The sequence below is a fragment of the Eurosta solidaginis genome, chromosome 5 (assembly GCF_040869045.1).
Source record: "Eurosta solidaginis isolate ZX-2024a chromosome 5, ASM4086904v1, whole genome shotgun sequence".
NCBI classification, from domain to species: Eukaryota; Metazoa; Arthropoda; class Insecta; order Diptera; family Tephritidae; genus Eurosta; species Eurosta solidaginis.
In genome coordinates this window covers 44,180,071-44,194,918 of record NC_090323.1, presented here as the reverse complement: position 1 = coordinate 44,194,918, position 14,848 = coordinate 44,180,071, and the positions used below count along the sequence as shown (strand labels likewise).

The 14,848-nt window shown below is 39.5% G+C and overlaps 1 protein-coding gene across 4 annotated transcripts in view; it reads right to left on the bottom strand.

The window, feature by feature from the left end:
• NaPi-III (Na[+]-dependent inorganic phosphate cotransporter type III) overlaps window positions 1–14,848 on the bottom strand; it is a 73,508-nt gene that overhangs the window by 19,106 nt on the left and 39,554 nt on the right. For 3 of the 4 annotated variants that reach the window (XM_067788849.1, XM_067788852.1, XM_067788851.1), the window contains exons 2-3: window positions 4,716–4,768; window positions 3,263–4,644 (exon numbers count right to left, since the gene is read on the bottom strand). In XM_067788849.1, the coding sequence (XP_067644950.1) occupies window positions 3,263–3,455 (193 nt within the window). In that variant the 5' untranslated portion in view covers window positions 3,456–4,644; window positions 4,716–4,768. Of the gene's footprint in view, window positions 1–3,262; window positions 4,645–4,715; window positions 4,769–9,010; window positions 9,120–14,848 lie in introns of those variants that run through there. The other variant, XM_067788850.1, reaches the window with a different exon arrangement.

The following is a 14,848-nucleotide window of genomic DNA, read 5'->3' as shown; positions in this document are numbered from 1 at the left end:
TAGGATTGAAGGCCTCAATACATTGTGATCTTTATTTAGATCCATTGAGTTCGACTTTTCAGCCTTATACCGTATGTGAAGGATCCATCATCCTCCAACTTACAAGAAGCGATAGATTTGTATATCGGATAGATTTAACTTACTTAGGTGATATCGGAGAGTACAGTGTCCTGTATAGTACCCACATCCTTGCTAGATGTGCGCGTTAAAAGAGGAGCAGATATTGGTAGCGATCACTACCTTGTAGCTGGTAGTTTCAGATTTAAGGTAGCCGCAGTACAGAAAAACCTTCAAAAAATTAGCAAGAAAATTGATATTGAGAAACTGAAGCATGAAGAATATCAAAATGCCTTTAATGCCGCAGTACGCGAACGTGTTGAACAGGTAAACATGAGTGGTAGTACAGGTGACAGGCTAGACTCCGTTAATAATATCTACCAAGAACTTGGTAGCAGTATCCTTGGACACAAAAACAAAGCAAAGAAAGTATGGCTAACAAATAATACGTGGACACTTATTGAACAGCGGCGGAAAATTAAAGAATCGCTTCTCAGACGGACGAACAACAATGCCACGGAGGAAGCAAGGCAGTTATCCGCAAGGTATAAAGAAAAATGCAAGCAAATTAAGAAGTCTGCTAGAAAAGACAACAGGGAATGGGCTGACACATTAGCAAGTCGAGCTGAAACGGCAGCCAGATTAAATAATATGAGGGAACTCTATGAGATTAGTAGGGAACTCACCGGAAAATACAGGAGTGGTCAAAAACCAGTAAAAGACTTAAACGGAAATCTTATTACTGAAAGCGAACAACAAATGAGTGTATGGGTGGAACACTTCAAGAAAGTATTAAATAATCCTGTAGGTGAAGCGACCTTAAATTCCAACACTATTGCTGCAAACTACAACAGCCAACCCCACTTCAATGGGGTAAACAGCGCGCCCCCTACGAAAAATGAAATAATTTCAGCAATCAAGTCCTTAAAAAAGGGCAAGGCCCCAGGAACTGATGACATATATGCTGAATACCTCATAGCAGATCCAGATACCGCAGCTGAAACCTTACTTCCAATCTTCCGTCACGTATGGGAAGAAGAATCCTACCCTCGTCAGTGGAATGAAGGCATACTTGTAAAAATCGCAAAAAAGGGAGATACCTCTGATTGTAACAACTACAGAGGTATCACCTTACTCTCGATTCCTAGCAAAGTGTTCTCCACGATCTTACTGTCCCGAATTCAAGAGGCGGTGTATGGAACTCTAAGAGAAAATCAGTTTGGCTTTAGACAAAACCGATCCTGTGTTGATCTAATAAATACCGTCCGAATCATTGTTGAACAATGCTGTGAATACAGAACATCAGCTTATTTACTTTTTATCGACTTTAAAAAGGCTTTTGATAGTCTCGACAGGAAATATATTTGGGAAATACTACGAAAACGAGGGATGCCCAATAAAATAATAAACATTATAAAGGCAATGTATGCCGAATTTAAGTGCCGGGTCAGTCACTATGGGCGCCTCTCAGAACCCTTCGAAATTAAAAGCGGGGTGCGACAGGGATGCATACTCTCGCCGCTCTTGTTTATCTTGGCATTAGACGAGATTATGAGGAACGCAGAAAATGGTGGACACGGTGTACAGTGGACGCCTTTCACTCAGCTAGGGGATTTAGAATATGCAGACGATGTCTGTCTGCTAAGCCACAGAAGTACTGACCTTCAACACAATTTAGAAGCTGTCAACACACATGCAAAGGAGGCCGGACTAAGCATCAATACAGCGAAAACCAAAGTCATAAGATGCGGCTATAGTATTTCATCAAGGCCATTGACGCTTACGGTTGACGAAAATGAAATCGAAGGTGTAGAGTCCGTTGTTTATCTTGGTAGTATTGTCTCAAATAAGAGCGGTGCAGATGAGGACGTTCAGTCTCGCATAAACAAAGCAAGAATGGTTTTTGGGCAACTGGCAAACGTGTGGAGGTCCAGCCAAATATCTTTAAAAACGAAGCTTCGACTGTTTAATTCGAATTTAAATCAGTACTGTTTTATGCTTGCGAGACGTGGAAAAGCTCAACTTCAATTCAAAAACGTCTACAAGTTTTTATTAATAAATGTCTGCGCCGAATGCTGAAAATTCGATGGCCGGAAAGAATTTCAAATGACGACTTATGGTCTAGAACAAATCAACCTAAGGCTACCACAGAAATAACCAAGCGTAAATGGTCGTGGATTGGTCACACTCTCAGAAGACCTCCAGTAAATATAGCCAGACAAGCATTGCGATAGAATCCACAAGGAAGCCGACGACCTGGTGCACCTACGAAAACTTGGCGCAGAACTGTGGATAAAGAACTCGAAGACGCAGGATATACGTGGAATGACATCACAAGAACTGCACCTAACAGAATAAGATTTAAGTCGGTGGTCGAGGCCCTATGCTCCAATAGGAGTTGAGGAGGATGATGATGATGATGATGATGATAGTACCCAGTTAGAATTCATAGATCCTCTCTGCTTAGATTAATGCCTTTCATTGCCAGTGTTATCTCAAGGGCTCTGTTTCCCAGTTACTTATGGTATCTCTAAAGTGTGCCTTGCTGAGTCCACAGAAGGGCCCTGCTAAAGCACCCTTCTTGGCTAGGTAGTCTGCCTGTTCATACCCTTGATGCCCGGGAACTCATCCTTACAAAACCTTGTTTTTGGCTACCATAGCATCTAGGACTCCAATGCAGTCATCTATTGTCTGACATAATGAGGATACAACTCGAGAATAAGCCTCTTCGTATACATTCTCTATCGCAAACTTCTATTGCATGGATTTCTGCATGAAAAACAATGGGCTAGCATCCCATTAGTATCAATTTCATGAAGTTCGGCCCATGGATGTCAGCTCCCGTTTTTCCGTCATGAAATTTTGATTCATCCGTGGATGAGCCTGAGAATGTGGGTCTGTATATGGACGGTATTTCCTATGAATTTTGCTTTTACTTTCTTATGCCCTGTTATGTTTCCGCTCTTTAGCTCAGAGATATTTTGAAGTCTTTGTGCAGCGGGTGTTGCCTCTTTCTCTAATAGAATAGGGCTCCCATCCCTCACTACGGCAGTATGTGCATCAGTAGGGGACGTTCTCATCGCACCCGTTAAGCCAATAAAAACTATTCGACGGAAAATCGTGCCAATATATATGTTTTGCTATAGAGTCGAGTGCAGGTGTAGAAATTAACCAACCAGAAATTGAAGGAATTAACCAAACTCACCTATCAAAACTGCTCCCGAAATTTCACATATAGTCGCCAATACGCAAGCTTGTCGTATGGTCAGCACACCGGAGCCGACACTTGTGCCAAATGAGTTAGCCACATCATTGGCGCCAATACCAAAAGCCAATACAAAAGCAATCAAAAAGCCAAGAATGACCATCCATAGCAAATCGGGCGATAAAGGATCCATGTTGTTGTGGCGTCACTTTACTTTTTAAGCGTTATTTAACGAAGTTTTTTTTGTAAGTTATTTTTCGTTTTTTCGTTTTTTGATTATTTTATAAGTTTTTTTTATTTAAGATTTTAGTGAATTAAATTTTTATTAAAGTGTGAAAAAGCAAGAAATTTAAATTTTGAAAAACCAAAAATTTTACTTCAAATGCACAAAAATTGCTTACGAAAGACTTCGGAAAAAAATATATATTGAAAAATTTTTTTAAATGTGTCTGCTTGTTGAAAATGTTTTTCAAAATATTTGATATTGTGTTGAAAACAGTTTTTGCTTGAAACTTTAATTTTTAAGTACTTTTAATGTTAGTTTAAATTTATGGAAATTTGTTTGAAAACGTGTTGATTATATATCTAAAGAGTAAAGTATCGAATTTCGGAGAACACACTAAAATAGAAAGAGACAGACACAGACTTAATTGGAGAGGGATATATGTAGTATACTAAGTGGACTGTTTATATATAAACTTATAAAAGACTACGAAATAAAATATTCGAAAAATACTGTAATATTATTTTTCAAATATTTAAACAGCCATATTTGCGCTTAAATTTCATGTTTGCAATTTTCATTGTGAAAATGTGGAAATTCGAAAAGTATGCAATGCGCTAGCGGTAAGCGTTTAAAAAAACAATTTGTTTTACTCAAAATTGTTTTGCTGCTTAGCAGCTAGTTTTTATAGCAAAATAAATCTCAACTGCGCCTGAAAGCACGCTATGCGTTTAAGATTCAGTAAACTAACAAGTAAATTAATTACAGCGGGATTGTAAACATCAAAACTAAGCAAATTATAAATTTCTTGCGGTCTCAAAAAAAAAAAATTATATTCATTTATCTTAAATTTTAGTTAATTGTTTTTGTTGTGTTAATAATTTAAAGTTATTCGCCTTTTCTTGTTCTGCTTTTAATAGTTTTTCTGCGCTTCGTTTGTTCCTTTTTTTACGATTTAGATTTTTCTTTGTTGTTTTTCGGTGATTTCAAGAAAGTTTTGCAATTTTGGCTTTCGCTGCTGCTTCAACTGTTGGTTTTGTTATTGTTTCTTTCTCTAAAATTTCACGAAAACGTTAACTTCTTGTTATAAGTTTAGGTGAAGCGTATTGGCTGTAGTTTGTGTTGTTGCTGTTGTTGTTGTAGCTTTAGTATTTGTTATCTGTGAAAATATAAAATTATTAACTAATTAAGTTTGTTTTCAAATATTGAAATTTTAACAGATTTTACTACCTCGCATTTAAGACAGCATAGTTGTTGATCCGTCAGAAAGAATAGTAACATTTCTGAAAAAATAAAATTAAAAAAATTACAACCAAATTAAGAAGTAACTGCAAGTTGAATTGGAAATTATGCATCGAAGAGCGGGTACGGAAGGCCTGCATCGCCTTCTATGCCTGCAAATCAATGTTTGGTAAGAAATGGGGACTCGAGCCAAGCATGGTACTTTGGATGTACGAGGCGGTTGTGCGACTGGTGCTATGTGTACATAGTCTGGTGGGAAGCTCTAAGTAAGAGCTACAATCTCACCAGCCTGCAAAAAGTCCAGCGCACTGCGTGTGTTGGTTCCATAGGGGCCGGATGCACATGCCCCACAGCTGCTTTAGACCCCATTTTGCATCTGCTTCCGATCGACTTGCATATACTTTGTACATCGTCACAAACCGCACTGAGGCTCAGGGAGTCTTGGTGTTGGAAGGTTACTCAGCAAGGGCATAGTAGTAACCTAAATAAACTTCCGGATGGTATATATAGTACCGCGACAGATTACTACCCTCGCAAACTGATGTTAGAGTACGGTTATAATACCGCCATTCCAAGCAGCAACGAGTGGAAGAGAAACCCGGGGATAAGGGTCGACGACATCCAAATCTACACTGATGGCTCCAAGATGGAATCGGTAGTGGGGGCCGGAGTCTGCTCTGAGTCCCTAGATTTGTCTGCATCATTCAGACTCCCATCGCACTGCAGCGTGTTTCAAGCAGAAATCCTCGCGATTTGGCAAGCCTGCAAATCACTGGAGGGCTTGAATGTAGCATGGTAAAGTTTGCATCTTGTCGGATAGCCAAGCAGTGATAAAAGCGCTTTCCTCGCTACACATTAACTCAAAACTAGTGTGGCCTTGTAAGCGACTCATATCCCAGTTATGCACCAATCTAGAACTATGCGTCATAAGGGGATAGAAGGTAACGAGAAGACCGACGAGCTGGCACGCAGGGGCTCATCGGAGATGAGCGAGGAAATAACCAGTGTCGAAGTAGGTATACCCTTATCAGTAGCCAAGGGGAATATCCAAAGCTTCTACTTGATGAAAGCACAAACAAAGTGGAATAACATCACCACCTGTGCAATATCAAAATCCGTTTGGCCAAACTATGATGGAAGGAGGACGAGAAGTCTTCTGAACAAATCCAGGGGCAACACAGGCAAACTGATAGCAGTCTGCCCCGGTCATTGGGAAGTAGGTACGCATGCGGAAAAGATGGGGATTCCGTATAACGACTACTGCAGAAGCTGCAAAGATCCAAATGCCAGGGATACAGTAGAACAATTTATGTGTAAATGTCCGGCTCTAGCTAGAGCCCGACTAAGATTCCTTGGAACCCCGTTTCTAGAAGACCTCAGAGGTCTATCTGTGATAGCAATTCCGAATATTCTTAATTTTATCAACAACTCTGGCTGGTTGTAATACATTGACCGTAACATTCCGTAGGTTTTAGACGAGTTATATGGCATCAAAATGGTTTTAAATAGCTACTTGGGTGATCAGGGTCGCAGCCATTTCACCTACCTACCTCAGAAGTAAGAGATAAATCGCTTTGTTTTATTTATTTTTTATTGGTATGCTGGCAGACACGGCAAATTTTGTTCAATGTCCGGTCTATATTCGCACATTTTTTCCGTATCCATCTTACGCCTACCTCCCTTTTGTCTCTATTTACCAATTCTTCTTTTCATGCTGTCCTTATTGATATTGTAACGAATTTTGGGAAATTCCTGACAATTATGCACCCTCTGCCAACATTCGAATCGCTGAACTGTCGAATAAATAACTCCAAAATTCAGTATTACAAAATGGTCTTTATTTAGACTACTTTGGGAGAAGTACTTCACTATTGCAATTATACTTCACTACTAGCGTGTCTAAATCAAACTAATTACTGATTCCTCAGCTTGCGCTACTTTTATACTCTCGGTTACAGTGTTCGCCCATTTCTCCTAAGGTCTAGACGTTTCACGAACATGCCTTCAAGAACATTTGTATCTTACGCTTGGTTACTTATCTATATACATGAATATCTGTAGTTTATGTTTTTCTTCTAGTTATATGCATGTGTATGTGTGAGTAACAACTTCTGCTCTTAGCTGCCGGCTACATATACATATGTATGTGAAATATTCTCTTCGCTGTCAGCTTTGATGTTTACATGTAAAAAAGTGTGGCTGCTTGCTTCATTGTTTTTGTGCATTTATTTAGTATCAGCATAGTGATGAACCCAAATGCTAATATTCGCCACAATATCTTTTTCCCTTTCCGCTTTCCTAATCACATCTCTTTACCCCGCCAAATGTGTGGTCATCTCTACATATTCAGTCTAAATAAGCAAAAGTTTAGCCTAGGATGCGTTCATCGGTTTCCACTACAGCATTTTTCAGTCGGCAGAAGACAAAAGAACTTCCGACTCCCTGTAAATGTTGTTTGGTTTACCGGGTGTAATAGTTCTGTTCATTAAGGAGCTTATTTTTTTGTTTTGTTTTGCGGGAGGGCTGAACGATGCCTAATGCACCATAATTGCTGCCGTCGCAGCAACCGTATGTCCGCAGGCTAAAAAAGAACCCCAGTTTGGGAACCGTCGCCCACCCTGGTACCACTTCGCATTACTTCAGGGTGGCGTTCCATATTTCACATTTTTTAAGAGCCTACTGTTGCTCATGCCTCCAGATTCCCGCTATTTGCTCTGAGTGTCGATTTAATCGCCACTTCTTCGCCTGCGCATTTCTCTGCGCTCCCTCTCTGCATCCATCAGGCGAGTCATGCTATAAATGCCATTTTGCTCACTGCAGTCCAGCATTCCTTCCTGTTGCACATTTGTGATACTAAATTTCTCGTGGTAGGTTCCTCCCCAAAAACTCTATGCAAGGTGAGTCCTTGCTCGTGAAAACGGGGGCAGTGGAACATGACGTCTTCGGTGTTTTCTAACTCCGTGGTACACCTTGAGCAAAGAGGATCTTCCTCTATCCTACGCTTCCATAAGTACTCTTTGAAACCGCCATGTCCACTCAGTATATGCGTGAGATGGCAGTGCTTATGGGAATAGATGGGAATGAAAAAGCAGATGAACTAGTTAAAAAGGGCGCATCATCTTCGTAGACGTCCCAATTAGAGGGAAGGCGGAAAGGCGTGGGTTCAGGCGCGGGGCTGCAAAGTGTCGAAGATTATGTGTAGGTCTTACAACCTTAGACTAACAAAGTGTTTCTATCATTAAAAAGAGAGGACTGTATACACATAACGGGTATTCTGACTGGGCAATGCCTTCTTGCGTCACATGCCTTTAAATTAGGCTTGGTCAGTGATAGCATATGTAGGAAGAGCGGGTTGGAGGAAAAGATCGAGCACGTTTTGTGCTCGTGCCCTGCACTTGCCAGGCTAAGGCTCCAGCTATTAGGAGTGATACAGCTGTCAGATCTGGAAGCAGCAAATAGCTTAAGTCCTAGAAAGCTTCTAGTATTTACCAAGAGGACGGAGTTATTTCATAACATAGGTCCAGGTGTTTGATAGGGTTTTTCAGTTTGGTCGTTAAAATAAACTTATGGTAACACTACGGACTCATTCAGTCTATGTGAGGTCTTCATGGACCGGCCAAATCAACCTAACCTAACCTAACCTAGCGCTTAAACTACCTCCTGAAAGACTACTTTAAGGTGGTATCAGCTGGATCGATGCTTGGCGGAGGAAGGAGGTTCTGGGTGGTAGGAGTCCCACACTGTCTTTAAAACTATGGTCGCATCCTGCTCAGTAGTAAAAGCACTCCCATGTATCCGCTAAAGGAACGTCACTCTACAAGAATTCTCCAAAATCTGAAATATTGTTTTATAAATTTACAACATCAAAGACATCGAGCTTTCGTTCGCTATTTATCTTAACCAACGAAAAAACAACGAAAATCACTTTTTCAACTTCATTTTCCTTCTCATAAATTGCGCACACACACATTTTCCTCACTTAATTAAAAACATCCTTATTATCCTAAGACTTTTTACTAAATTTTCATATTAAACTTTTTTAACGGCTTTCACTCATTCAGCTTATTATGAGCATAGAAGTAGTAAAATTTATGGCAAACATGTCTACCGCAACAAAGTTTTATTTCATTTCAAAGCTCGCAGTCATTGGCGCACATAAATTTGATAACCCCGTTAGAAGCGCAGCAACACCCACCCAACACAAATACACAAGCGTGTAAGTAGATAGCAACATTTGATGATTATCCTTGTAAAAGTTTAGTAACACAAATTTTTTTTAATACCATTTATAAGTGTCACTTGGTATAAGTTGCTCAGGCATGCTAAGGATAAAAGTTTAGACGGCAAAAGTATGATTGTAAATATAAAGAAGAAGAAAAGTGAAACACGACTACGCGCCATGCGAACTTGTCAACTATTAAATTATCAAGTTGGCTGCAATTGGAGAAGTACAGAATTTTTGAAACAATTAAAATACTTAGCAGCAACAAAAACTGAAAATGACGCTGATGAGCTACAACAACAAAACAGGTAAATGAATTCGCATTGAGTTAAGAGCCAATTAAATGGTACAAAGTGTCAGAGACTAATAAAACTTATTTGCAAAAAACTTTAAATTCCAAAAATTTTTTAAATTTGTTATTTTTTTTTTTTGTTTTGTAACAATTTTTGTATTGAATTTAGTTACGGTATTTAAAACGCAATTTTGTTAGCAAAAGTTTTAAGTAAAAACAGTCGATTGAAATGCTATTATAATAAACAATTTAATCAACTTTTAATTGCTATTAATTGGTTGCAAAAACAACAAATATCACAAAGCATTCACAAAAAGCTTGTGTCAATTTTATGTTGGTAAGCGCCGGATATTGAACAATTTGAAGCTTTTGTTTACGGCACGATAGCAATCAATCGAATTTACATACATACAAACAAGCGAACATTTAATACATACACGAACTCGCACAGGGTGGGGCAATAGGTTAGGTTCGATTTAATAAAGATTTCATATAGACTGAATGTGCCCATAGTGTTACCAGAATTTGTTTGACAACCAAACGGAAGAACCCCAATCAGGTGCGATGACTATGTTATAGAATAACTCCGTCCTCTTGCTTATTGCTGCCTCGAAGTATGGCAACTCTGCCTCCCCCAATAGCTGGAGCTCTCCCCCTGGCGAGCGCAAGACACGCACACAGAATGTGCTCAACTCTTTTATCCTGCAGTTTGCACTTCCTACATCTGCTGTTACTGACGAGGCCTAACTTATAAGCATATGACGCCAGAAGGCAGTGTCCAGTTAATATGGCCTTAAGTCTTCACTCTTCAAAGGTATGAGCCACTTTGTGAGTGCAATATGGTAGGCTTTGCACATGATCTTAGAAATTTTTCAGCTACACGCTTTTGTCCACGCCTTTCCTGCTTTATGGATCATATGCCACTCCTGTCTTCTTTTGATTTCTCCCAAACGGATTGGGACGTCTATCGTCGACTCAGCCAACTCATCGGCTTTTTCGTTACCTTCTATACCTTTATGAATGGGAACGCAGTAAAGATGTATAATCCGGCCTGAGCGATGATTCTTTGCATTCCAGAACACTTCTTGACGAAGTACTGTGTGAGGTTATTGCCTTAATCGAAGCCTGACTATCAATATATAAATTGACGCGACTGCAGCTTAAGCACGCTCCCTCCAGAATTTCTGCTGCTTTCTTTACTGCTATAATTTCCGCTTTAAAAACGCTGCAGTAATCTGACAGCCTGTAGGATCTACTTATTTCTGGGTCGCCATAGTTAACCGCAGACCCAACCCCTTCCATTAATTTGAAACCATCCGTATACACGTGTATAGCATGTTCTGCCATTTCTGCAACCCGGCACCAACCCTCCGGTTCAATTGTTTCCCCAATATCTCTTTCGAAGCTCAGGCTCGGGACCATATATTCCATTTGCCCGATATTAGATGACGCCATACTGCTATGGTCATACGGCCTGCTCTCAATCTGCCCCGAGGCTTTAAGCCCTGTTGCAGCTGCTATCGTGATGTTTTTGGCCGTTAGGTTTGCAGGCGGGATGTGTAGAATGACATGCAATGCTGCTGTTGGGGTTAGTTTTTAGGGCTCTCGTTATGCTAATCATTGATATACTGTGTACCCTCTCAAGTTTTTTGGTATACATACTTTTTTGTGTAGGTGCCCAACAACAAGAAACCCAAAGCAAAGTATGTGTTTGACAATTGCCCTAAATACCCAATGAGGGAGTTTAAGGAGGGTGGGGCAGTAGGTACTCGTTTGTTTATTTAAAATCGATTGCGCAACTTTCCATAAATCTACACCGCTCTATCTTTTAGGCAGAAATCCGTGCGATAGAAGTTTGCTATAGAGAATACCTTGACCGCATTCGATTTCCCAAGGATCTGAGAACGAGGGAAGGTAGCCTTGTCGAATCGTTCGCTATAGCAACATTTTACGGTTTAGATCTTTTCTGTGAGCTCATTAAAACACACATGAAGGAAGCGAGGTGCAACTGCGAAGGAAGCAGTTCAAGCATTCCTGCGTTGACTTCCTTAGGGGAAAGGCCAAATTGTATTGTATTACTTTCCTCAAGTATGAAAAAACTCATTAATTTGGATAGGAACGACCTATGAACTCACACTGGGTACTATACGCTACACCATAGTCTGACGACACCTAACCCAGACCCAAGTGGCTTAGAATATTCACACGGTAGGCATGCCTGTTTTAATAGGCGACTTAAATTCGAGATATTCGGGCTAGTATCTTACTGGTGCCAATTTCCGGATTAACAACCGCCAGAGAGCCGTCATCATCGATAAAAATCCTCAAAATCTTCAGGCAGTGTCTATTTCGCTACAAGAACAAGAAAAATAAGATGACACATAATTAATTTCTATCTATCCGATAACCAATGTGTCGATTTTGTAAACTTGATGATAAAATGCCAGAGACTATTCTATCTAGATGAGGGGAGTCTTAAAACGTTCGTAATATGGGGTAAAATGCTTGAGGAGGAACTTTAAAACATCAAGCACATGCCGCAGTCTAAGGATGCGGTGGAAGTAATCTTCATTACAAAGGTGGTCTGGAGCTCTCGCTTCGGAGGTCTCTTTTAACAGCATAGTAGTTTCATCGAAAACGCACTGGCTGATAAACGAGACGAAAGGATTTGGTTGATTTGACAGAAGTGATGCAGGGCAGGACTCGTCCTGTCGTCAATACAGACATTAGTTTGTAGATATACGCTAAAAACAGCTGCCCAGTTTCTTCTAATGTCTGTGTTGTGGTATTTTGATCTTATTGTGGAGTCCCAAGAAAGTGCCTACCGATTTTCTAGATCAGGTCAAAGGTAAATTTCGGCCATCCTGCGCTATGTTTTACAGGGTTTTCTGGACAAGATACCAAGATGGGCACATTTATGTGGTATGCCTATCAATTCTAGCAAAATGGAATTAAATAGCCTTTATATGAGAAGAACTATGGATAGAATAGAGTTAAGCATATCCGTGTTATACAGGACAACAAACTCTCTTGGAATCTTAAAGTCGCTTACAGGCATAGATAGGTCTAGGACGCTTTTTTTTATATGAAGGGGCCATCACCAAGCGCGGGGGATCTGTCTCTAAGCGTCATGCACGCCTTTTATGAAATAGTAGGCAAGCCAAAATATTTCTATGAGCTGCTGAAACGGCTAACACTGTCAAAAGGCAGGACGTTGCGAAAATATGAAGATAGGAAACTAAGAGCAACATATTGTGGCATCACTATGCTGTTAGTAAATAATCACAACAACAAAAACAGCAAGCAGCCACACTTATGTACTAGGCAACGAATTCTTCCATACACATATGTAACTAGCAGTTTGAAGCAGAGAGATTATTTCTCATACACATTTGTAGCCAGTAGCTAAGAGCAGCAGTTGTTACTCACGCATACACACGCATATGGCTAGAAGAAAAGCTTAAACTACAGATATACATGTATATAGCTAAATAACCAAGCATGAGATACAACTGTTCTAGAAGGCATGTGCGTGTAACGTATAGACCTAAGGAGAAATGGGCGAACAAGGTAACCGAGAGTATAACAGCAGCGCAAGCAGAGGAATCAGTAATCAGTGAAGTATAATTTGTAATTGTGAAGTACTATTCCCAAAGTAGTCTAAATAAAGATCGTTTTGCAATACTGAATATTGGAGTAACTTATTCGACAGTTCAGCGATTCGAACGTTAGCAGAAGGTGCATAATTATCAAGAACTTCCCAAAATTCGTTACAATATGTTACCAAAGATTGCTTGGCCTAAATAAGCCCACAGCCTACCACTTCAGCTTGTATGTGTGTGGCTCTTGTTTCCTATTTAGGCCCGTTTTCACCATCTTCAATTAATCACTTATCCATAAGCTGTCCAAACTCTTTTACTCCACGCTAACTGCAGCATCGACTGTCATTTAAGTGCTTAGAATCTAATACTGTTTTCACACAGACGGCTTATTGAATAATAAAGGCAGTTTTCTACATTAAGACGCTTATTGAGCTCAATCTTCCCTACGAAATTCGAATCTATAATTATTTCATTAGTAGCTAATCGAATGCCTAATGAAGTCAAAAGCACAATGCAACTCTGTTGGGAGCGTTCAGTTTCTTAGTTTTTGGTGTGTTCAGTGCTTAAAAATGTCATTTGTCAAAGTAAATGTCATTGTCTGCATGGCGGAACGATACAAGTTGGCCGCATCGAACAGCTGATTATAATCTTTTTTTATTGGATTTGATACATCAACTTCCGGCGCAGTACGATTTTGACATTTGTCCATCGAATTTACAAAAACAAAGTACATGGAATTCTTATTTATGTATGTAGGTATGTCACCATGCTGCCACCTTGTATCATTCCGCCATGATTGTCTGTCATATAGCATTGTCATTTTATTCGCTTGACATTTCATCCTTCATACTAATCGGGCAGTTACTTCTGTGTGAAAGCAAAACATTTTCGATTTCATTAGAAGGTGAAATGAGATCATTAAGTTTCTGTGTGAAAACAGTATAAATCATAACTGGCTAAATCATAACTGGGAGTTGGTCACCCTGTGTTTGTGAAAACGAAAATGTCAAATGAAGCTATCTGCAGGACTTTAACTTAACTAGAGTTGATGAAAACGGCTCTAGACTACCGATTTCGCTGCCGATAAGAGAAAATTTGTGAAAATCCAATTTCGGTACCGGTGAAGTCACTTCCGTGACATAATTTCGTGCATCGCAATAATTTTCATGGCACTTGACGCCAGTTTGACTGGATCGAAACTGGTTAAATCCACATTGTTCTGATGCGACAAATTTCCCACTTTTCTATTTTGTTTTCCATCAAAATTGAATGTCAATGCGATCATTCATTTACATACACAATACATACAACAACAATATGAATGCAAATTAATTATTTTCACGACAGGCGTAGCAGCATTTGTTTACATTATTGGATAGTTTTCATTAGTATTTGCATTATGTTACGCTATTCATTTTCGGATTAAAATCGTATGTGATTTTCCAGCAGGAAAGAAGCAAAGACATGATGAAAATTCATTTTATAGTAGAATAATTGCCGTGACATATTGTTGTTAGACACATTTCCTAATAGTAGGAAGTAAATAAAGTAATTAAGCTGTCATCGTCATTAATCATTAAGCTAATTGTAGTCCAATGTGGATTAGAGTGTAGGTTATTTGACAAACGTGCATGAATCCTCTGGTTGGAGGGCCAATCAATTTATCAATATTTGATCCAATAATGTAAAGAAATATGTATGTATGTTTAGAAAACTTGCTTAATATCCTCATTTGTTGAAGGTTTACGAGTGTTGTTCCCAGAAATTCGTGCCCGAAGCTTGTAACTTCGGCCTCAGAAATACTGCTGTAATGCCAACTCGATCACATAAGCCCCAATATTCCAGTGCTCATTAATTACTACAACTAATCTGAATATGTCCTTTCTATAAATCTTAAGTATGCTTGAATATCATTGTTGAATAAAGAAGCCTTTCTAGAAACTCTAATACTATACGCACAGAATAACGCTTTGCAACCCTCTTAAACTGCGAAGATCTTCGATTG